The sequence below is a fragment of the Anser brachyrhynchus genome, assembly GCF_964034855.1.
Source record: "Anser brachyrhynchus genome assembly, chromosome: 3".
In the NCBI taxonomy this organism is placed as follows: Eukaryota; Metazoa; Chordata; class Aves; order Anseriformes; family Anatidae; genus Anser; species Anser brachyrhynchus.
In genome coordinates, this window is record NC_137696.1 from 95,346,585 (window position 1) to 95,370,853 (window position 24,269).

At 35.2% G+C, this 24,269-nt stretch overlaps 1 protein-coding gene across 18 annotated transcripts in view; it reads right to left on the reverse strand.

The window, feature by feature from the left end:
• COL19A1 (collagen type XIX alpha 1 chain) overlaps positions 1-24,269 on the reverse strand; it is a 202,754-nt gene that overhangs the window by 39,635 nt on the left and 138,850 nt on the right. For all 18 annotated transcript variants that reach the window (XM_080584508.1, XM_080584506.1, XM_080584507.1 and 15 more), the window contains 17 exons: positions 23,525-23,578; positions 19,010-19,072; positions 18,193-18,237; positions 17,523-17,558; positions 16,548-16,583; positions 16,393-16,446; positions 15,017-15,070; positions 12,647-12,700; positions 11,050-11,139; positions 10,639-10,683; positions 10,460-10,537; positions 9,189-9,224; positions 9,027-9,080; positions 8,891-8,944; positions 4,459-4,500; positions 3,491-3,544; positions 2,509-2,562 (listed from right to left, as the gene is read on the reverse strand). In XM_080584508.1, the coding sequence (XP_080440634.1) occupies positions 2,509-2,562; positions 3,491-3,544; positions 4,459-4,500; positions 8,891-8,944; positions 9,027-9,080; positions 9,189-9,224; positions 10,460-10,537; positions 10,639-10,683; positions 11,050-11,139; positions 12,647-12,700; positions 15,017-15,070; positions 16,393-16,446; positions 16,548-16,583; positions 17,523-17,558; positions 18,193-18,237; positions 19,010-19,072; positions 23,525-23,578 (903 nt within the window). The remainder of the gene's footprint in view (positions 1-2,508; positions 2,563-3,490; positions 3,545-4,458; positions 4,501-8,890; positions 8,945-9,026; positions 9,081-9,188; positions 9,225-10,459; positions 10,538-10,638; positions 10,684-11,049; positions 11,140-12,646; positions 12,701-15,016; positions 15,071-16,392; positions 16,447-16,547; positions 16,584-17,522; positions 17,559-18,192; positions 18,238-19,009; positions 19,073-23,524; positions 23,579-24,269) is intronic.

A 24,269-nucleotide genomic window follows, 5' to 3' on the forward strand; every position in this document is an offset into this window, starting at 1 on the left:
TCGCTGAACTCTTTCCTCTGCCCAACCAGACTCAGTCAGATGAAATTTTAGGCATATAACAAGCTTATATCTAAGCTACATACAATATACATATAGCTTTATATATAAATAAATATAAAATAAATAACAATAAATAAATAATAATATATAATGAATATATATATAATATAATATAATATACAGTGTATAAATAATATACATTATATAAAATATAATGTGTAATGAATAATAAATAAATATAAAAATAATATTAAGCATATTATAATGTATAACAGCACTATATATTTAAGCTAAATGCTCTTGATTCCCTCTGTAGTCAATGAAGGCCCCACTGAACAGTGAGTCATTTTATCTGCATTGGGTGCCTATCCTCTGAAAACAGGAATCACCTCAGAAAAGGCATGTTTCTACCGTTAATTGCAGTGTTACAGAAGGCATTGTCAAGTGGCTATTGCAGAAAACCAAAGAGGTCAGGAGCCCTGAAAGAAGGGCTCTGAGCAAGGGTCTGAGGGAAAAGCTTCAGATAGAAATAAATCAAGAAAGATTTAGAGGTGGAGAGAGAAATTGATTTCCTTTTCTTTGAGGACATTGATCCACTTCCGTAGCTTTTCAGCAATCCAACGGATAATGTGTTCTCTGCTCATTTTGAATTATTTTACTCGTACAGCACAGTCATCCAGAAAATGAATATGAAACCAAAGGAACATTTTCTCTAATTCTTATTGCTAATATTAGAAAAACCATTCTCTGAAAAAAAAAGGAATGCTTTAAAAGGAAATTAATTCTACATAAAGTAGTTGTTTAACTTGTATCATGGGCCACAGTAAAATTTCATCTGCTGTAAATACTAAAATCAGTTGAAGAAAATGAAACTTGAGGAACTGTCCTTCCTTTCTAGTTCAGAGAGAAAAGACTAACAAACAAACCTGTACTGAAGTGGTAAGCATGGCACCATTTTTACTATACAATATTAGATTATCACCATATGAACTGCTGACAGGATTTCATTCAAATCTTTTCACGATGTTTCATTTGATGAATACAGTTTTGGTTTGTACATATTATGCTAGACAGCTAAGCTTCACAGAAAGATTAAAGGGCTATCTGAAATCATACTGACATTCATGAGTGGATCACCATTTCTTTCGAAGAACTTCAGGCTTGGTTCTGAATCTCTTCTCATTTCACCAAATCACAGAAATCAAAGTAAATGCACTATTTTAAATGTTGTACCTTTGTAATAAAGTTACTTTGAAACTTTATTTTTTTTTTGTAATCTCTTTTATATGTTTTTCTGAAAATAAATTCACTTGCACCCTCATAAAATACTAATCAAAAGACATTACTAAACAATGAAAATATCAGAGCTAAGGAACCTAACCAGCTATCAAACAGTGAAAAAGCAGAGCACAGTACCCTACTGAATCAATAAAAAAAAAAATTAGAATGAACTTAATCTGGAGTTCCTTTGAAAAAAATAGTTACCACATATAACCTTACCTTTCTTACCCTAATTGCCTCTAATCTCTCTTTTGATTCTCCATAGTTAAATAGTGTCAGAATTATTCTTTTTTGTTAATGCCTCATACTGCTAGGGCTGAATTGTAGACATATGCTATAGGTCATGCAAATGAAGGATGTGTTACTTTCTCATTATAGCTCACGTATTTTAAAATACTAGTCAGTAACATTAAGTATTAAATAATACTTAACTGGTACCAGTTAAGTATTTTGGGATTTCAGAGTGGTCATCAACTATTTTTTAGAAGACAACTTATTTTATCTCCTTCAGTTGGCTACAGGCACTAAGAAAATTATTTATTTACTCAGATTCATCTGCTTAATAGCTTTTGCTTTGGTGATTTTTTTTCCTTTCCCAGAGATTATTCTTGAGCTGTTAACTGCAAATATTTCAATCTAAAATGAAAGCGATAGCAGCTATTTTGGATTCTGCACCATAAGTCATGTGCCTTTTTTCTTCCCGTAATGACATAAAAATAACTCTAAGAATCCAGTATGTGACGCAAAATACTGTACGTATTTTAAATTCAGTCTCCAAATATTTTCTGATTTCCACTTAATAGTAATTGCTGTTATTACTGTTCCCATCACAGTATTTGCCTAATGGAATAAATGAATGTTAAATAGGAACTAACACAATGAAAGCAAATACGTTATAAAACATGAAGTATTTTCTGAAAATATTTAGCATTTACCTTTTTATTGCTCTATTCTGTATTCTTAAAAACTAGCATTTAAAGAAATTTGAGAGTTTAAAATATACAAATAAGCAAAAATCCTCACACAAATATGACATAAATTCTACTTAATTCAATAATAGTGTTTAATCTTGTTGAAAGTTTGCAGACAAGGGCTATTTATAGTGATACATGACTATCTCAGCACTTTTAAAGAACTGAATATTATTCTATGCGCATCATTCTTAGTCTAGATCTTTATTAAGGTTCAGGTAAGAAAGTAATTGTTACAGAAATGAATTAATTTTACCTCATCGCCCTTCTCTCCAGCAAGCCCAGGAAATCCACGTTCACCTTTGCTTCCCTATGAAAACATAACATTCAAACAAATACTTTCTATTAGATAACAATGAATTTCATGCTATGGAGGGCATTTTATGACCCACATTTAATATATGCTAGCATGAAGCCCTTATAGCAATAGTGCTAGTAAAATTAAATAAATAAATACATAAATGAATAATAAAAAAGCTCTACTCTAAAAAATAAATACTATCTTAAGTTTTAAAATGTGCCTCCCATTGAGATGAAAGGAAAAGACTGTTTTTACCTAATAGGTGAAGTAGCCTAAAAGACTGATGGAGATACAATCTCATTTTATGAATACCAAAGAGCTTAAATGCTTGTCCACATGGAGAAAGTATACTAGGTATACTCTCAAGTAATTACTTTCAAGTAAGTTCAAGTAATTAGGTTCTACTATTGTAAATTTCTACGTGAAACCATATGGCACTTGATCTGATTACAGTAAAGCATAACTTTGATTGACCTCAGTGAAACTTCAAGTCCCAGTGAAACTGCTGAGTTATTCCCAAAGGGAACAATTTGCAAAGGCACAGAAGATCCAGTTGTTACACACTAGAGGGATATAGGGGAAGTTTCTTTCTTCACTGCAGGATTCCTGCATGAACGACTGACTTAAAATAAGCCTATAGATGGCGATGCACTGCTGGATAATTAAATGTGATCTAGGTTTAACTGAGACAAGACATAAAAGAGCTATACTTGCTTGGGACTCAATTCCCAAGCTGTTTAGCTTACTTTCCAGAGAGGAAGGGTACACAAACACAGGAAGAGGACTGAACTGTAAAAATTGTTCGAACTTCTAAGCTTCTCAGATACTACAGGAATAGGGCTCAAACAGAGAAGTTAAGACTGACAGACAAAAAAATCTGGCTTTTTATTTTTAACAAGCAACAAAGCAATGTAAAGTACTGTCTTCAGAAACTTACCTTTGGCCCCTCTCTACCAGGGATGCCTGGAGGACCTCTTGTGCCAGGATCACCCTAAGGAACAGACACAAATAAAATAAATAAGCATTTCTATGATGGGCCTTTCTTCCTGCCTTTGTCACCATCCCTACTAGATGAGTCTGCCATTCATTCTCATGCTAGTTGATTCAGGTACACTAATTCAGTCATTTTTGAAAAAAAAAAAAAAAAGAAAAAAAAAGTTAGTAATAGAAGCTTAGCTTCAATAGTCAAATTAATGCTACATTTTCTAACAAAATTTGGAAGAAATAAGTAAAAAAAAAAAGAAGGTATAGTATATTATTAAAATACATTTGGAAATAAAGTAAGGCAGATACAAGTTTGACCATATAGTTTTGGTAAAATAATGTCTGAATGTAGAATTTGAGTTAAATTATTTCTAGAGCTCCATGGTGAGACCACAGACTTGCAGCAAAAGGAAATCAAGTTTATAGCAGGTAATATATAATTAATTGATTGTTACTGGTAATTGTTATCTTTCCAACCTCAATCCATTTTATGAGATAGTGACACTATTTCTTTCAAAAAGAGATAGTACAACATTGTCAGAAATTGAAAATGAGGTGTTCAACTCTTATTTTTATAACTGATAGGATAAATATAGACTGGGTATAAGTAACTTTTTGATAATGAGGGTAGTGAGGCACTGGAACAGGTTGTCCAGAGTTTTGGCTGCCTCATCACTAGAAGTGTTCAAAATTGGGTTGGGTGGGCCTTTGAGCAACCTGATCTAGTGAAAGATTTCCCTGCCTATGGCAAGGAGGTTGGAACTAGGTCATCTTTAAGTGTCAGCTTAAGCTGACACTTAAAAATCAAGTTTCACTTGAAAGATCACTTAAAGATCAAGACACTTTGACACAAGATCAAATTTTCCACCCAAACCACGCTGTGATTCTATGATTCATTCTATAATGCCTGAAAATGTTTACCTTCAGTATAGCACCCATGTCTCCCACTAGTGGCAGTGCAATCTGAAATTATAAAAGGCATCCACGGTTAATATTTTACTCAACACTACCGATTCCAACAGATACTTCTGTTTTCTAAAGTTTAGATGGCTGCATAGGTAGCTGATTACATACACGTTGGCTGAAATATTTTTTCTATGAAAACTCTAAATAAAAACCAGGGATTCAACATAGTTTTTAAATGTTAAATATCACTCTTGACCCAATCTACCAACGTAATTCTTTGTTACAGCTTGAACAAAGTTGACATGACAACAGTGTAACTCCAGAACATAGTAAATTCCGTTTTCAAATAGTAATACGCACAGTGTTGTTTTTGTAGCATACCAGCAACACATCATCCTTATTGGAAATTCTCACAGCCTATTCTCACCTGATTATTTTTGATGTTTTCCTTCTGTTTTCTCCTGGGCTTTGACTCTACTGTGAACTGCAGTCTGAATTGTAGAGATGCCAAAGCTAACTTCAATAAATTATCTCAGATACTGGAAATAATCCAGCTTCAGCAACATGTGCAACACATGTAGTATTTTGTCCATCCTTTAAACATTAAGAATTAGTGCAAAACTCTGTTTTGCCACAGATGAATTGGTACCAATACTAAAGCCAACCCATTTAAAGCTCAATCAATAGGTTAACACTATGCTGCAATATATCTGCATCCTCAGATTTCCAAGTGTTGTCATTAAACTTACATTTAAAGACTCCCCATAAAATCTGATTGAGCTGATTATCATTGGTTTCACTCGCAAATAGACTTCAATTCCCAATGCTTATTTCTTTTTGCACTTGCTGAAGCAAAAATAGCCCTGGGCATACAATAAAATTAGACACATTCGAACCTTGTTACTGTTTTTGTTCCCTGTGTTTCAATCATTTCCTTTTTTTACAAGAAAAATACAATGTAAGCACTTTTGTAGCATATTAGAACTGCTGGTTGGTAGCAATGCGTGTCAAACACCAGTTCAAGAGAAGCACTGTCAGTATACTCAATTCTAAGTGCAATCATGAATAGACCATTTACAGTGTCACCCCCTTTAAAAGCATGCTGAGAAGTTTTCTAATGCCCTTATTTTAGCTGCTACACAATTTTAAGACATAGAACTGTACAATTTTAAGACAGGGTCCTACCAACAAGTATGAGAGAAAGTCTACTGCATTTCTGCCATGCAGTTCGTCTGCTCTGCACATGTAGTTAATCCAGTCTAACTGCACACACACTGTGAAGTCACAGCTACATACACTGAACTCTGAATAAGTGTACGACATGTACTGGGCTTTTAAAACTGTTAAGATGGTCTTTATTTTCCAGCCGTACTCCTGCTTGCTACATCTTCCTTTAAATATGTTCTCTCCAAAGAGATGAATATTTCAAGAGAGCAAAAGGCAGTAACTCCCCTGCTAGTAAGTTTTAGCATTCAGATCTGTCTGTTTAGTGGTGGCACCAGATTTTTTACTTACATTTAGTTTACAGTGCACTGGGCCTTCCAGAACCTACTCTATTTATGGATTTTATTTTTCTTATTAAGCAGTTTATGATCATCTGCCCCAAGTTTCATCTTATTGACTTCAAACTGTCTCTGAATTTTAGATTTTGATTATATCTTCAAAGAGCTAGCAATCTTTCCCAGACCAGTTATGGAGTTTGTATCTACTTGTCCAAATAAAATTAAAACACTGAAAAGAAAACACATTGAAACACTGAAAAGAACTGGGCATGGGAGAGACCTCTCTTTCAGAGTTTGACAATAATCTGATAGACACTGATACCATATTTTTTTGATAAGCCTTAGCTATATGGCAATTACTTCAAGAGCATTTTTTGCTTGCTTGTAAAAACATCATGAGGATAGTCTCGAAGTCTGAAGCCAGCCAAGATACATAGCAGCACTGTTTCTCTGTCTTTCCCAAGGACGTTAACCTTCCAGAAATGGAAAAATGATTTATTCCATGCCAGGCTCTTATCAAAATAATGCTTGCATTCTTGTATTCATATCATTCTTATCATTAGTATTTAGAATTAATTAGAAAAATAATTAATATCTTTATAGCAATCAAGCTTTTTTTCAATTGACCTATTATACTCTGGTTCCCCTCCTATTCACCTTTTATGATGTATGCTTTCTGGTCTCCATTCCTCAAAAGCCTCACCTTTCTCAAAGTACTCACAAGTAACTGCTAATCATTTAGAGAGTGCTTTGGCTCATTCTTCAGGTGAATTCCACCAGACTTTCATGTTGTATGTAAAAACTCTTTAGCTCATTCTTTTCCTATTAAATTAATTAAAACTGATATTATTTTTTTTTTTCTGAAAAAAATATATTTTTTCCCAGTGGACAGCAAAAAGCCACTGTATTATTCAGCTTTCTTTGCAGAGTTTGTAATTTGATCTCCTTGATTATTAAATAGTAGACTTGACTCACCTTTTGAATAATTGCATTTACAGTGCATTTTTCTTGGTTTTATGTCCATTGCTAACCGAAGATCACTTATATCTCAATCTTTCTGACTCTATGAATTATGTTCTATCTTCGTGCTCAATGCTGGTGATAGATCTGCTTTTATTCGATGATCTTAGTCCTTTGTGGAGATACTGATCCTGTCAAATGTCTCTCGATGCACTGTAACAGTTGCTGCTGCGTGTTCAGGGACTGCTGCAGTCATGACTTAAATGAGGCAAATGGTCCAGCCACACAGGCAGAACTGTATTATGCATCCAGAAAAGGTTTGCTGCATTGACTGATGATAACATAAGAGCAACCTAATGGAATCACCATCCTAATCCATGATGATTAGCTAGCACATACATGCTAGCTAGTTCCCCGTCTCTTTTTTTGGAGAAAGCCGACCATTCTTTCTGACATGAAATCTTTGTGTGACATTGGGGCTAGTTTATTCCTTGATCTGCTCCTTGCTGACAGTCCCCAGGCATACTTATGGACTGCTGTGCACCTGTACGACCACATGTTTAACTGCAAGCACTGTTAATTTTATTGCCTAATGCATTCCTGCAGCAGCTATGGAGCATTTCTAAGCTCTTCACAGGCTGTCAGTAGTCTGAAGACCAGTTTGGAAAATGTTTGCCTTACATTTTCATTGCTGGACAATTGGAAATTTAAATCACTCAAAAGACATGAAGCAAGTCTCTGCATCTGAGGAATATGTATGATGGTCAGGTATTTGTAGAATTGTTAGCTTAAGCAACAAACAGACTGAGGCCACTGCCCCCGCTCAGTGAAAAGGCCAAGTTCATGTCTTGGCACGAAACAGAGATTTTGCCAAAGGACATAATACAGTTGAAATGTGAGGTTGTATTTTCCTTTGTTTTGATATATCTCAAATAAACACTGTATCTATTTTTTTAAACTCTTTGATTAAATACCAAGTCATATTAGACCAAGAGGATCACAAGTGAGTTTAACGATCTTAGTTTTTATTATTTTAAGCAGTATTTTTAATTTGTTTCTTCCAAACACCTACAGATTTTTATTTTGCTGATGGAATACATTCAAACAATGGCTCAGGGAATCAATAAAGCTTCATTTGGCATCATAAAAGCCTCTGTAAGCATTTGTTTCTAAACAAAAGTTTGCTTTCAAAAATCTCTGAAGTAGCTGTAGGGGTTCAAGACAGGAGCAGGAATAATGACTGAAGTTTTGCCATTATGCCCACTTTGTAAATGTGCACATGGGACTCTCCTGACTCCCATATAAAATACTCAGTAGTCTCTCAGGGTACAATTTGGCCTGAGGCATATGTAGACTTCATGGATCTTGTAGTGTTGGACTTCACAAAATCAGTAAAGCCATAACACTGTTAAGTAGAAATCACTGCTATAATACACAAGAGGAGATGATAACTTCTAAAGCGTATTGAAGGATCAGAACTCATTTAGTGGCTTTTCTCGCCCCAAACCAGCCACTCAACTTTTCATTATTGTTAAAAGGAATGTATCACAAGAGACTAACTATTCTCAGAGTTTCATCAAAAATTAATATCTTCCTTCTGTGGCATAGCAAAATTAGCTTCAGAATACACTTCCCCCTCCCCCCCCCCCCCCCCGTTCTTTTAACAAGGTCTGCACCTGAAAATTTGCATTATACAGAACTTCTTATGAGACTAAGGAACACTCAGTGTTACAGTAACCTGCCAAGTTATAGCCTGGCAGAAATGCTAGTACACAAACACTAAGGTAACACTTGAAAACAGGGTGTTATCCTGGGAATGTCAATGTAAGTTTAATTTATACTGCTATACTACAATCAAGTTAAAGAATATTTGACTGAATAATCAAATTAATTTAATCTTTTGGACTTCTAGGCTGATAGGTTATCTTAGCTCCTTTAAAATTTTCTCTCCAAAGCAACTGTAGAAGCTTTCTACGTATACATACAGGATCGCCTGGAGGGCCTGGTAGTCCTGGCTTTCCATCTCTTCCTGGGGTGCCCTAGAAACAAATTAAAAATCTGGTAGCCTTAAACATTGACAAGGGGCACGTTACTTTTTTCTGTATATATACAATTACTTACATTAATACCCGGGGTACCTGGAGTTCCTGGTAATCCTGGAGGCCCCCTAGGACCCTAAGAGCAGGAAAAGTCATTTAGGATTTAAGAATATTTATCTTTTACTGCAAACCTATTAAAACTAAATTAATTTTTATATATATAAAGAGAAAGTTTGCATCCTACCTGAATACCTGCTGATCCAGTTGGCCCTATAGGACCCTGTAAGAAAATCTCTAATAATCAGTAGATACACTTTTTGGGATAAAGGAGATAAACTTGATCAAAAAATACTGAATGTGGGATACCACTTCAGTTCACATTTCAATAAAGACTTGTTTAAGGTTTGTTGTTAAATCCAGATCTAATTTTGCCCAAATCAAGAGAATTCAATTTTGCTGAGGTGCATTTTTAAGGTCAAGTAATGGCAAATAAGAATGATCTGTGGTGAAATATGTTATTTAGCTAGGAGATTCACAAGAAACCAGAGAGTTTGTTGAATAAAAACAAATTAGATTTAGATATAAATTAGACAATTTTTAAATTAAGATTTGAAAATATATACCTGAATTTAAATGTGAATCTCCAGACCCCTTTCTCAAACATTTTCTCTCTGTATCTGAGTTCTTTCAATAAACTGAAATGTATTGCTCAATTATACTGGCCTGGACTGAAGAGAGATTACCACATTCACCACAGTAGAGCATGCACACTAACATCTACCATCTCTACCACCAATTTTCTTTTTTTACTGAACAATCTGCAGATACTACAGATGTTATTATGTAAAGGCAGTAGAAATAAAGAAAACTGGGAAACAAACTAAATAACTGAAACAGTTACTACTATATAAGATTTATTTAGTATGAACACTCTAGGTTAACTACAACAACTTGTTTCATGTCTGAATTTAAACTTCACAGAGATGCATGAGGAAAGTTGTCAAAAACCAGAACTTCACTATTTCCTGACACTGCACCTGGACAGTGTAAGGTTCTCATTTATTAGCAGTAGACCTAAGCTTGTAATTAGCAGTCACCACAAATGCAAAATCTTGCAACTGATGCAAAGCTTTCTACACCTCTTCTTTGCCTTTTCCAGTACCACTAAAATGCCATCATCTACAGTGTAGAAGATGCCTCTTCTCTTGTACCAGTGCTCAGGCTGGATTTTGCTGACAAACAGTTGTTGCTTAGAAGCAGACACAATTAGTTGGAAGATGTGTCAATACTATTACTGGCTTGTCAGCAAAGTAGCCATTGATTCATTTCTCCAGGCTTCTGCTTTTAAGTGAACACTACTAGATGTTCTTGGGACTGGATAAAGGGAAAAGTTGCTGAGCTGGGAACTGAGTCAGAATGGAGTTTATGGCACAACTTTTTGCTATTATTCATTTACTTTTTGCAGTTTCTCAATGTACAGCGAGAAACCCAAATTCTGGGTATTGGTATACTTACTGGTGATCCCTGAATGCCTATTCCAGGAGGCCCCATCTCCCCAGGGGCTCCTTGTACACCAGGTAATCCTCTTTCTCCCTAGAAGGGCACAAGGCTTTGAGTTACAACAGGTCTGAGAACATAAACTAGCCTATTATCCTGTATTTTCAGAGACAGAAATAATAATATTTTTTTTATACCTTTGGTCCCCGTGGACCTGGGTTTCCAGGACTACCAATAGGACCCTAAAATAAAATAAAATAAAATAAAATAACAACCAAGAAAAAAAATATATTTTGAAATCAATAACACTAGCTGAATTTTATTGCCAAAACTAGTCAGCCTTTATAAATAAACCATGACAGATTTACATACACCTTTGCTGTTAATATCACTGTCACTGGAACCGTGTGTGGGCCTTGCACTAACAATATGGGTTTCTAGACTATATTCTAATGTACTTACAATAACTCTGTAATACATATTTCAAGTTTGAAATTTTATCTGAAAAATTACTCGTTCATACTGCTTTTATCGTGCAATGCAGATTCTTTAACAATTATCCCTACAAGAAAAAAAGCCATAGAAGTCTTTTCAGATTGCAGACTTACTGGTGTTCCAGGCAGACTTAGTCCAGGAGGCCCCACCTCACCTTTTGGACCTGGATGTCCAGGCGGTCCCATAATCCCACCAGGGTCCCCCTACAAGATAAATGAATCAAACTGAAATTATTAAGATTATCCTAGAATGTACCAATACTGAGAGGAAGAATGGAGAAGAAAAAACAACAACAACAAAAAAAAACACACCCAAAGCTTTATAGAGCTCCGCATTTCATAACTGCTAATTTTAAGAAAGTGAGCCTATGTGGGTATCAAAATAATGACCATGGTTTTATCAAATTTATCACATTTAATTCCACAGAGATTCAGCTCCCTGCATCTGTAAGTACCTCAGCTTTTAGTAGATAGGAAAATCCTGTGCATTGTTCTCCTAATGTATTATTCACAGGTACCAACAAACTCCTGAAAGTGCTACATATGTATGCATGGAAAATACATTTAAAGGCATCAATTTTCTAACAAAAACCTATTTTGTTCAAAAAGTTACAGAAAAAGAGGCATAGACCGTAGAACCCCTAATAGTAAGTAGCATTCTCTCAGTTTTCCATGCTGCAGTGCATCTGATCTATATTTCCTTGTCTGCAGCCCCACAAAGTTCACGTTGTCACTAAGCCCTGACAATTACTCCACTGTAGGAGCTTCAGACTCTCTCTCTGCCCCCCTTCTCTCTCTCCAGTTACCTACCCCTAGTGCTAAAACCTTGGTCTTCACTGTATTCCTGTTCACACTTACATTTCTCATTTCAATGCATACAGCATCTCTTGCTCCACATCTCTACAATTCCTCCTGCTTACATAGGTAAATCTGTGCCTTTTATTACACTGTCCTCTTGATTTTACATGCTCCTGCATAATTCTCTGTGATTCTCTCTGATTCCACTATTTCCTGTTTTACACAATAGTACTTTTTTGTCATTATTCCACCGTTACTTTCTTTTCCTGCATTTTCATCATCTCGTTTTTCTTCAAATTATTAATGGATTTTATTAATTTCCTTTGTGTTTCAAGATGTATAAATATCATAACACTTTACACAGCTCACAGTATGCCTGTATAGTGTCTTTTCTCCCCTTCTCTACATACAATGTACACACACACAACTCTTGCTGATGTAGCTGAATTCCAACCAAAAGGCTGTCTACCCAGCACAATACAATGCCATAAAGAGATCCCAGACTTGGCTCAGATATGAGACAGTATAGCTGCCTTAGTGCTCTGCCAAGATTAATAAGTCTGGCTGTGAAGCAGGTTTTTACACATTAGTCTGGTTAGGGCACTATTCTGAAAATGCTATTCCGTTGTCAGGACCTGAGCTGGTATTTCTGCATGACACATTTTTATTTCAAGAGCCCAGCCCAACCTCTCTTGAAATAATTCTTAAGTTATGAATCTAAAGAGCAATTGGGCTGCCAAAATGTCCTGCAATATCTCCAAGGAAAAGATAGCAGTTCCCCCTTGTACGTTTCTAAATTAATTCATAAAGCTGCTGGAGAGATGCACTACAGGTGGACTGAACATTTCTTCAGAAGAAGACAGTCTGATATGCTCTAATATGCCAAACTTAATTAGGAACTGTTAGAACATACCTTTTCTCCTTTAACTCCTGGATTTCCTGGTAACCCATGTTCTCCTGGTAAGCCCTGGAATTAATAAAATAAAATATAATAATGATAAAAATATAATTATGTATATATACATATATATATATTAAAAAATGAATGTTTTTATAGCCATTCCCTTAAAATTTATCCAAAAATTACAGACGAAAATGTACTTAGACTGGATTATTTACTGTGCACTAGTATTGACCCATAATGTTAAAGAGTTGATAATGCTTCTTTAGTCAAATTTATGAATCATTTTACTTTAAATCAATATTAAATAATCAAGATTATCTTGGATTATTTTCATATTCCATCTTTTATTTCTAAATCTTCTGATTTTTCACATTTTGATTTTAATTTCATTATCTTCCCTTGCCCTTTTTATCAAAGATTTGTTATAAATACAGAGAAATGAAATAATATAAAACAAATAAAAAAATTCAAATATTTTGGAATGTTCCATTGATTGTTGACTCTTTTACTATGCTGGAACAAATACAGAATTTTCTTCTCATAACTCTTCCATCTTATTCAGCTTGACACTATTGTATCAAGCAGTTTATCAAGAACCGCAGTTATTTCCATAGTAAATAACAAACACTGCCAAAACAAAATGGTCATATCATTTTCAGGTTGGAAACTGGGAGACATTTCTTCTCAGAAAGAGCAGTCAGGCATTGGAATGGGTTGCCCAGGGAGGTGGTGGAATCACTGTCCCTGGGGGTTGGACATGGTGCTTAGGGACATGGTTTAGTGGGTGACAGTGGTTGTAGGAGGATGGTTGGACCAGATGATCTTGCATGTCTTTTCCTACCTTAATGATTCTATCATTCTTTATCTAAGCACAGTGTTTAAACACAAATGGAAAGCAACCTTTTTGAGAAAAAGACGAAAATTCATATTTCTTTTATTTTTCTTAGAAGCGTAAAATGTAGCTTTGTGAGCATCTATATATGATGACATTTGCATGCCAGCAGTGAGGGTTTTCAATAGCTGTGTTTGCTCTTCATTGCATTCTGTCCTTATACAGACAGCTAGTTGTTTCAACCAGTCTTCAAAATTAAAAGCATAAGAAAAAAAAAGGTACCTGAAAAATATTCTTCTCATATCAAATCATCACAACAATATATGGAAGTTTAAATTTACTGATTATGGAGTGGACATTGTGTCTGCACATATACACACCCTCCTCCTGGAGGATCTCCCTTTCCTCTCAGGAACCCTTCTTTTTTGACACCACTTCTTTCAGTTTCTCTCACCTCTTCGTTGTTGCTGTTCAAATAGTCTATGTGCACAACTGGTGATCAGTTTCCAAACTGGCAGGCCTGTCTTACGTCTCTGTTAACTGGAGAACCCATTTGTGCCACTTTTGTTTAGTACAGGTTCTATTAGAATTTTAAAGCAGCTCCCAATGTTGCACTGGGAGTAACCTTATGCTTGATAGCTCAGCTGATCAGTTTTGGACACTCTCACATGCACAAATATACACACACACACACATGCTGTCTGCCATCTGTTCACTATTTAAATTATTTTTCACCTACAGCAGCCATACAACGACTTTCAGTACTTTATGACTAGCAGCAAGTCACTGTACAATTAAATTGGAATACCAACTGACAATCATAAGAATAATCTCTTTTTCACTTTCTGCACAAGTGTTTTAGTAATTTATTCTATTGAAAAGTAATGCAAAAAAGGGCTTTTCTATTAATTTATTTCCAAGTAATACATCTACTCTGATTAATGATTTAATGCTGTCCATAGTTTTAACGGAATTAGGTAGGGGATGAGTCTGGCTCTGAATAAGAGTTTTGCTCATAAATCTAACCTAAATGCTAAGACAATGAATATAATTGTTTATTCTGTTTCTTTTATTAATCTTTACCCCTTTTATGTGAAGTAGAACAATTCAGAATAGTACAAAACCAGACAGAAATAATAAGGAAGACAATGTGTTTAAATTTTGGGGGTACTCTTACTTTCCCTACTTTGCTCCACACACACTGTTCTTTGCAGCTCATGGTGTAACATAATTCACTTTGCCAGAGATTTTCAGTTTTCACCTAACCTTATGAGGTAAGAGTGATTTTTGTAGAGTTAATTACCTGTGAATCAGAATTCAAATTAGTATTATCATCCTTACATTCTTGTGCAGATAGTGACACAAGGACAAAAAGAACATAAGCAAATCACTATCCTGAGGCACAGTCCATTACTGTTCTTTGACAGCTGATTTCTATAGTACCACTCACAAAAGGAGTACCTATGGAAACCTCTGAGGCACTGTTTCACTGGCTAAATGATCACATACCACACTTACACTGCTTGGTGAAATTACACAATACATACGACTTCTCCTGGCAGTCCCCTGGGCCCAGCAGGTCCTGGAGGTCCTTGCAGTCCCTGTGAGATGATATAATACACATTTGAGATAAAAAGTCAAGACACCTATTGTAATTCAGTGTAAAGAGTTTGAATATACAAAGAAATTAAACCATCTGTCATTTAACATGATCTTTTATATGGAGTAAGAAGTACAGACTTTGCTCAGTCATACTGCCTTAATTTAGTCCATTATTTTTTTGAGACTAATATGTGCAAAATATGAAATATGTATACAAAATAAATACAAAGGTACTAACTAAAGGAAAAGTGAAAACAAATGAAGCAAAACAAGGACATGTCCTCCCTCAAGGGACAAATCAAATTTTTGAACCATGTGGTAGATGCTCGTTCTCTTTTCAGAACAGATCTCATCGGAAAGATTCCGCAGAGTACTGAAAGACTCCAGAACACATTAAAAATGGGAATTACAATGTACAGAAAAGAGGATGACTTGATGCAAAACAATGATCCTTTGGATCTCTATAAGCTTTTTCTGGAAGGTATACAGTGTGACAGTGACCTAGATTTCCACTGCAGCAATAATTACTTCAACAGCCTGTGCCAAGGAGGGACCTGAAGGTACCCATTGGTCTCCAAAGAGCAGTCTAAGGAGTTAGAGAATGATTTTTAAGATGACAGAAAGCTGTATTTTCGTGGACTTCTGTTGCTGCATCTATTCCACCTGTGATGCCTGTTTGATGATCTAAGGAACTTGGGTACTATCCTTTTCCTCTTAACATTTGTAGGGGACTGCTGAAGTTGAGGTTGGTCACTGGAGCCACAAGCGCTGCTTCTGCCCACGCCTAATGGATCGCTAAATATTGCCACATGGAACGTGAACAGTGTTGAGTGGAGGTCACATTTTCAGAATTCCCAATTCTGTCTTTGATACAATACAAACCACTGAGAGATCCTGAAGACCAAATGGTACTTCAGTCACTTTCTTCAAAGCAAGGCGATGACTACTTCAACACTACAGGCTGTCTGAAACACAGGAACTACTAATGTACTGCCAGTGGTTACTCCTTGCCTTACTGATGGATAAAGTGGATACTCTCAGTGCATTTGTAACTGCAAAATGAGTGCTTATATGCTTAAGCGACCAAATAACATTAGAACCATTTGAGCTTTGCACAGGTATTCCCTGCTAAGTGATGCTGAAATCAAGAATTTTATGAACTAGAATTAAAATAGCCATGATCCATGCACAAACTTCTGACATACACTATTTGCAGTCGCTGCTCTTTAATACCAGCTAAAGAGTTGATAGCATTCAGACTCATATTATAGCAGACTTTGTTTTATGCAATGTTAACTCCACAAAAATACCTTTCACATACCATTGATCCTGGATTTCCAGTGAGACCAGGTGGTCCAGGGTCTCCCGTTTCACCCTAATGATAGTGTTTGAGAAAAAAACGGCTTTACTGTTATGTCTCCCAGCACCAGCTATGTACACCAGCCATGTATTTCAGTGTGTACAGGTCAAAAATACCTTATCTCCTTTTGATCCCTCCATTCCAGTTTCTCCCTAAAAACAGCAGATACAACCATAAGAAGTAGAAACTCAAACTAAGATCAACTATTAATTTAATTTGCTACCCTAGAATGTTATAGTATAATTTGCAAACTTAATAAATATTGAGAAAACATTGAAGAATTTCTGAAGTCTTGTGGAAACTTTGAAAGGCATTTCTCTTTCAAACTATTTTTTTGCAGGTTTTGCTAGTGATTTAAAGAACAATTGCTTGAAATCACATTTGCTTATGAGATTCTCTAGTCTAAAGCCTATTCTTCCCCAACAATTTACTACTACTGACATAATATTAATCTCCAAAACAACACATTATTGCTGTATGCCTTATTTTGTTTGTTATAATGTTTATCACAAGTGTCTAAGCAACCTTCAGTTGTGTATTAAACAACATAACTAGCTTCTGTCCAATGTCACGGGAGAGAACAATAGTTAATTAAAAATAAGCAACACATGTAAACAGACTTAAAGAACGGGTGCTCTGAAAATATCCCCCAAAATAGTGAAAAATTATGTACGCTTAAAATGGCTATAAAAACACTGCCCGCTGTTAAATGCCACAGTGAGGAAAATGACACACCCACTGAAAAAAATACAGCTCAGCCCACATACAATTTTGTGAAATAAACGAAAGAGAGTAAGAACCTTGAAGGAACAAAAACTTCTGCAAGCTCATTTCAGGGACTGTAATAACTGGCCATCTATTTGTCCCAGCAGAAATGGTGAAAAACTGGGTACTATGCCACATCTCAGTGTTTTATTTAAAACCAGATTGAATTAATGCACATGTAAGAAGGAGACAATAAATATGTTATGCTACACAATCACTGAATCTAATGAAAGTGTACAAAGAAAAGAATTACCACATGAACACCATACAAAAATCACACAAAATAAATTATTCACATCATCAGGTCAAGATACGGCTATACTTACTGGATCTCCCTTGTCCCCTTTTTCAGAAGGCTCTCCCTATGACAACATAAAGGTGATAACACAGTGTTATTTCAAATGGTAAACAGTACATATGTCTGGGCTTGGTGAACAATGTTCTTCTTCATTATTGTTGTTTTTAAACCTATATAGAATATAAGTATATAGACTTCAAAAGTTTATGTGAAGGATACACACCTATAGACACCTATTCCCCAGTAAAAATCTGCAAAATTTAAGCTGAAGCCAAAAATAATACTAAACTACAAAAGTTTATTTACAAATTTTAATAATTTAAAGACTCCTGTTTATTCATACAGATATCAAAGATCATACATACTTTCAATTTTAAAAAGTATGAATGGCATCTAATTCATGCAGTAATCCCTGATCATAAACTTATATAAACACAATTCTAGAACGGTATTCAGTAACATCTGAATGTGATTAAAGTTGAGACTTTTGCAAACCATTGGAACAGGGAAATTTACTTGCATATGTAAATATTTTCTTAAGGTAGGAACTGAGTAAATTACTAAGGACATTCAGATCCTGACAGCTTTTCTAATGCCTAAATAAATCTTGATCCTGAATCTACTTTCAAAGATTTGATCCATACATTCAGCCACTTTCTAGCATCACACACAAGCAAGTAACTAAGGAATTAACTTACCTTTTCTCCCTTTGCTCCAATCATTCCTACTTCTCCTTTTTGACCCTTTTAACAAAAGAAATTATATTTTAAGACTTTTGTATACTAACAAATGGAAATTAACTTCTCCTGTATTACATCTGTATTCTGTTTTGTGTAGGGCACAAACTCTTAACTCTTCCTGCAGTTGAATTTGCTGCTCCAAATCAATCTACATGACCGTATTCTATGGCAGATGTGCAGGGTTCTCAATAAAAATTGTTCTCAATCCTGTGACATCTGGTGCTTGTCCTTTTCTTCCAAGTTTAAAAGGCAGCCAATTGTCAAAAAATCATGCCACTGTTTAAACAGGGAAGGTGCCTATAAACAATATATTGTCATATGGTTAGAATTTGACCTCTGAATAATTTTTATAGGCTCATTATAAGTATTTTTGGTATAGCAAGCTCCGTCATTACAGAGAAACTGCTTTTAATGTTCATGATTTACTACCACAATATCTTTCTGAATTTTGAACTATTTGGATATTTTTTTGCTTAACAGGAAGGCCATCTAATTTCACTTCTCCTCAGCCAGTGCTATGGAAGCTACTCATAATTCGTCCTGCATTTTTCCTTTCTGGCTCTCATAGATTAGAAGACAAAGACTCACTGCGGTACCTGCAGGATGGCACGTGAGCTGGACACCGAACTACACCAATCAAATGCCACACATATAGAAAATCTATTCCTTCAAGGACCATTGTGATAAATCAAATAAAAGATACTATGCTAAAGGTGGCAGAGACAGGTTAGATGGAAGCTTTGAAATTTCTCCAAATTTCGTACAAAATGCTTACAATTTCTCCTTTCTGGCCTTTAGGTCCAGGAGTCCCAAGTAATCCTAGTAGTCTTGTATCACTCTGGGAAGAAATATCATCACAAAGAACATGTCACCATTGAATAGGGTGTAGTTACCATAACAATTTCATGTAATTTACCAGTATGTAAACTTGGAAGTCCTAATTTACTGTCAGAAAGGGATACTAAATTCCTTTGCAGTATATCTAAGTAATGTATTGCAGCAACACATTCTTTTTCATGCATTCATATTCCATTCACAATTGCAGAACACGTACAAAAGCATAAAAGGCAAATGTCTTTGCTGAACATTGCTATGCAAATCTGTTTTCTTTCCTCATATCAATGCAAAGAACATATTCTTATGCTAATTTTTACAGTACACTTCTCAAGTATGTTAGAAAAGAACAATAAAAATCACTATGACAAAAACGCAAGCCTTTTACTTTTGAGTAGGACTAAAATAATTCTACTATAGCATTGAGACAAAAGGAGAGGGAATGAGTAAGATCAACAGGTTTCCTCATATTGCTTCTCAAAGAAAACAGATTTAAGGACCACGGCTTCAGGTTGTATGCTTGCTGAGGTACTATTGAACTACATCTATTTACTCTGTACAAGGTAAAGACACAATATAGTAAAAAATAAATGGTTTCCTCTTCACAAAGCCAGGCTCAGACTACTTATGGGGAACATATTTTCTTTTAATGACAATGGAAATAGCAAGAAAAACAGTGGCCCTGAAAAATTAGCGTGAATTTGGATCAAATGAATCCGAACCCTAAAACATCTGCCACTGTGTTGGATGGGAACACCAAGCAAGTCAATTCCCCTTGTCATTTTCTGGTTTCCATGTCTGTAAAAAGGGGAAGTATCACCATGATTAGAAGTGGCATTTAAACCCTTAATACTTTTTAAAAGTTGATACTGAATATGACTTGAATAAAATTCAGATATTTTATAAACGTTAAAGTCCTGAAGGATCTTCTACAGTGTTTAGGGTTCGTAGTGCTATTACTAATCTAATTATTGAAATCAGCTCCAGAGCAAGAGACAGATTTTCAATGAAGGGAACCTGAGTATTGCCAAGAAGAAGCTGACTACTGCTTGACTGAGAACAACCTAGGTGTCTGCCATTAAATAAGGAGTATGCTCTAAATTTTGATTTATTCTGAGTTGTGCATCTTTTGCATATATAGAGAAAAAAAGGGTATTAGAGAAAATAATTACTTTTATGCTCTCTGTATATTTATAGGTCATTCACTCTTTATAACGAAATGCAAGAAAAATATGCCAAGGAAAAATATCTTAGGAAAGTAATAATGAAATATTCACAAATCAACTCATAATTCTGGAAAATTTCCTGAGCAGATTGTGATGTAGTTCCAGTTACTTTGTTTTGTAGTTTCATTTTTATTTTTACATGTAGGAGAACATTTCAGATTAAATTGATCTGTATGCCCTTTCCAAAGATGTTTAGAAGCAGGGTTGACTGAAGTGACCTTATATCTAAGTACGGTAAAATGTTCAGTAAAAAAGATGACAAAGAGAGGCCTTGAAAGCCCAAGCAAAGGATGATAACAGAGGCTCGAGAGCATATAAATATAAACCATGAGTCATCGTTTACCAGTCACCAAAGAAACATAACCTACAGAGCAGGGCAGAACGAGTTTTTGGCATAACAAAGAGAACAAAACACATGTATCAAATATATACAAAACATCTCATTTACAGTGAAAGCACAAAAGATGTAACAAGAAGGAATATAAAAGCAGTCGTATGCTTTGCAAGAACAGGCACAAAAGAAGAAAAAAGAGGGAAGAAAGGAAGAAACACTCCGGCACTGTCTCCCACCCCATTTAGGATCAATGCCTCTACTTATCCCCAGCAGGTTCCTCTCACCTTCATTAAAGAAAGATTGATGTTTTTGGTTTGCCATTCACCACAATTTGCTGCTACAAATCAGCAAGTTTATTTATAGTGCTCTCTTTTTCTATATGCATTGGTCAAATAAATTATACTCTTGAAAACTTGGACTCTGGCCTCCTTACACAATACACTGATTTGATACAGAGCCACAGAAAGATTAGTTGCAACAAATTATACAAGTACACTGTGCAATCATGGCAACTCATTGATACCAAAGAGAAATCAGAAGTATTACAGAAGGCTTAAGAACAGAATAATCTGCTAAGAAATAGAGAAATGACAAGATAATGAAAAGATATTATTAAATTATGATGGGTCTTAAGATCGTCTCTCAGTGACCTCACACCTATCTCGGCGGCAGTGTTTATCATAACTCCTAGAAACACCAACACAAAGGAACTGTACTACTACCCTCAGAAAAATCTGATATTAAAATCTCTATAGCAACAAAAATGTGGTCACAATTTGAACACCCCAAGAACACAAACAGAAATAAGAGCTTTTGAGATCCTTGAGAATACGCACGAAATGTTGGAAAACAATAAAACTTTCCTGTGGTGTAAGGAATCTCAAAATCCACAAAATATCGCTGAAATATCATCTTAAAAATGCTAATAAACAAAGCACATTCAAAATTACATACTGGAACATGAAAGATTGCTTGGTATCTCCAAGGTGCACCAAACAAAATCAGCACTGATCACACTATGCAACAGTGTGTAACAAAGAAAATTTAATACTGCATATATCTGCCTAAATGAATAATCAATGGCAAAGCAGACAAGCTGTCTTTGATGACTTCTTTGATGTTTTTGTCTTGTTGTTGATGGAAATGTCCCATTCCCATCACAAACAGTATATGTTTGCTGTAGCAGTCAGCGACTTAGGTTGACTCTAGCAAGACCTGAACATGTAGTTACAGAAAGGTGGCGTATTTAAAACCTGCTACTTGAATCAAAAAGCCATCTTCTCTCTCACCTGAAACAAAACCTTAGCATTTCCTTGTTGAACAGCTAATTGCTCATGACAGAGTCATTAAAATCTTCAGACAGCTGAAGGAAGAGGAAAGTTGGTAAGCTGTACAGGGTTTGTAAGACAATTAATTTAGAGACAGAGCAGCTGATCTACATTTTTCCAGAAGATTGTTAATTAGGAAATATAATACACCTTAGGAACTTCTAGAGCTATACAATGATAAGAAATGAGATTCTTGGAGACAGATGCTTGCCAGTTCCTGAAGATCCCTAGTGTTTGTGTTCCCTGTTGTAGAATTAACCTTAAAGGGACCCTCAGGGTAGAAAAGATTAGTAGTCCAGAGGTGGGAAATGAGTTACAATAAACATAGTATTGATAAAGAAAACAGGACTGGTATCAGTTAAAGTTGTCTTTGGCATGAAGACAGAAGAAATTGGTAATAAATACAAGGTATAAATACAAAACATATAAAACTTCAAAGTACAAAATGGCAGACCAAAAACAGAAAATATTTTTCCAGGTATAAAAATATCCAGGACATAAAACCTTACTTAATTCCTAACCCATGCCCTAAGTTGAAATACCGATTTGGAATGGATTAAATATCAGAAATATCAGAGAAAACATGTCAATGATAAAAGCAACCAGAAAGATTTGTTTGCTCTGAATTTCACTCCAGAACCTTTTTTAAAAAATTGGTTTTATTACTCATCTCAATATGTTATACAATAAAAATAGTCTGATTTCACCTTCTCTTCATAGTTATGCATTTTATTATTAAAATAGATGGATGTCTTCCAGGTTTGATCTGCGTGACATAAGGCAGGAAGCACACAGTAACCTCTGTATTAAACAAATATTCCTGTAATGCTTCATACATCTCTGAATAAAATGCGATTTTTTCTATTCAGATAAATTATGCACTCACTTCAGCATCAATTAAGAAAACTTGTGTGATCTTTGCATCACAATGCCTTACAATGGCAGACACAACAACTGCATAAATGATCTGAAAAATCTATACTCAGAATTTAAAAGAGAATGGCAGCTCTGTCACTTGTAGCACTAGTATGCAATTTTAACTTTTTTCTAGCAAGTGCTTATAGCTGCAAAATGTTATATTATTAAGACAATATTCCTATTAGTATATAATATACATGTAGGGAGAATTCTTACAGATCTCCAGTAGACCTTTTTTAATTATACCTTCTTGTCTTTCCATTCTATTCTTAGGATCATGACAGGTTTGAGAGAGAAAGAAGAAATGTCAAGTATGATTTAGAGCAATTAAGTTTAGAAATGGGGAGCTGGGGCTTTCCGCTAACAGCTGGGTGGTCCACCTACCTCCATTTTGAGTTACAGAAGGAAAGAATATGGGAGTACAAGAGGCATGGGAGATAAGATGTATGGCAGCAGGACAGATGACACAGTAGGTGTGCAACCAGACTGTGGACTGAGTCTATACAGGAGTGCAAAAAGGGAATAGGGAAGGATCTACCTATTGGATGAATTTGGAACATGGTTTGAAGGGATCAAAACTGTGGTCACTTCTATTTTAGATGCTTCTTAGCCATAAACACACAGACAGACAGACACTCAAAACCCCATACCTCATTATAATGATTGTTCAATGAATCCAGAATTCCTTTTAGTCCAGAAGGACCCTGTAAGAAAAAACATATATCAGAAAATCATTTTAATTTATCTAATGTTATGTTTACAAACCTGCATTCAAAGAGTACTGGGACTTAGATTTTTATTTGATCATACAGTAAATTATTTTCTGTCAGATCATTATATCTTTTTTTCTGGGCACATGGAGAAGCACAGTCAGTTTCAAAATCCTTGAGTTTTGAAAACTGGCAACTTTTTTCATAGCAAATCAGTCTGCCAGAGAAGGCAGAGATGACATTCGTATCAACTTTAATAGGAATCTTTTCTAGTATGAGCTCAATTTTCATTCCGCAGCATTTTAAAACTTCTTTTCACTAACTCAAAGCACAACTTTTGATGTAGAATCAACTCCTAGTGTGAGTAAACAGGCAGATTTTTTAACTTAGAGCACTGAAAGTGAAACTGAGGAATGCCAGAGTTCTCTGGAAGACCAACTTTCTAGTTTTATGAGGTATGGAAGTTTAGATTTATACAGACACCTTCCATCAAGAATTTCAGCAAAGCAGAGCATACTTCTTACTTAAATGAAGGCTTAGGATGGAGAGATTAAAAAAATAACACAGAACAGGCCCTCAATAAAATTTTTAAGTGTTGTGAATCAGGGCAGAGCACAAGAAGTTGACTAAAGATTTTATGAACTAAAAGTTAGGTACATTTACAAATTAGCATAGTAACTCTCCA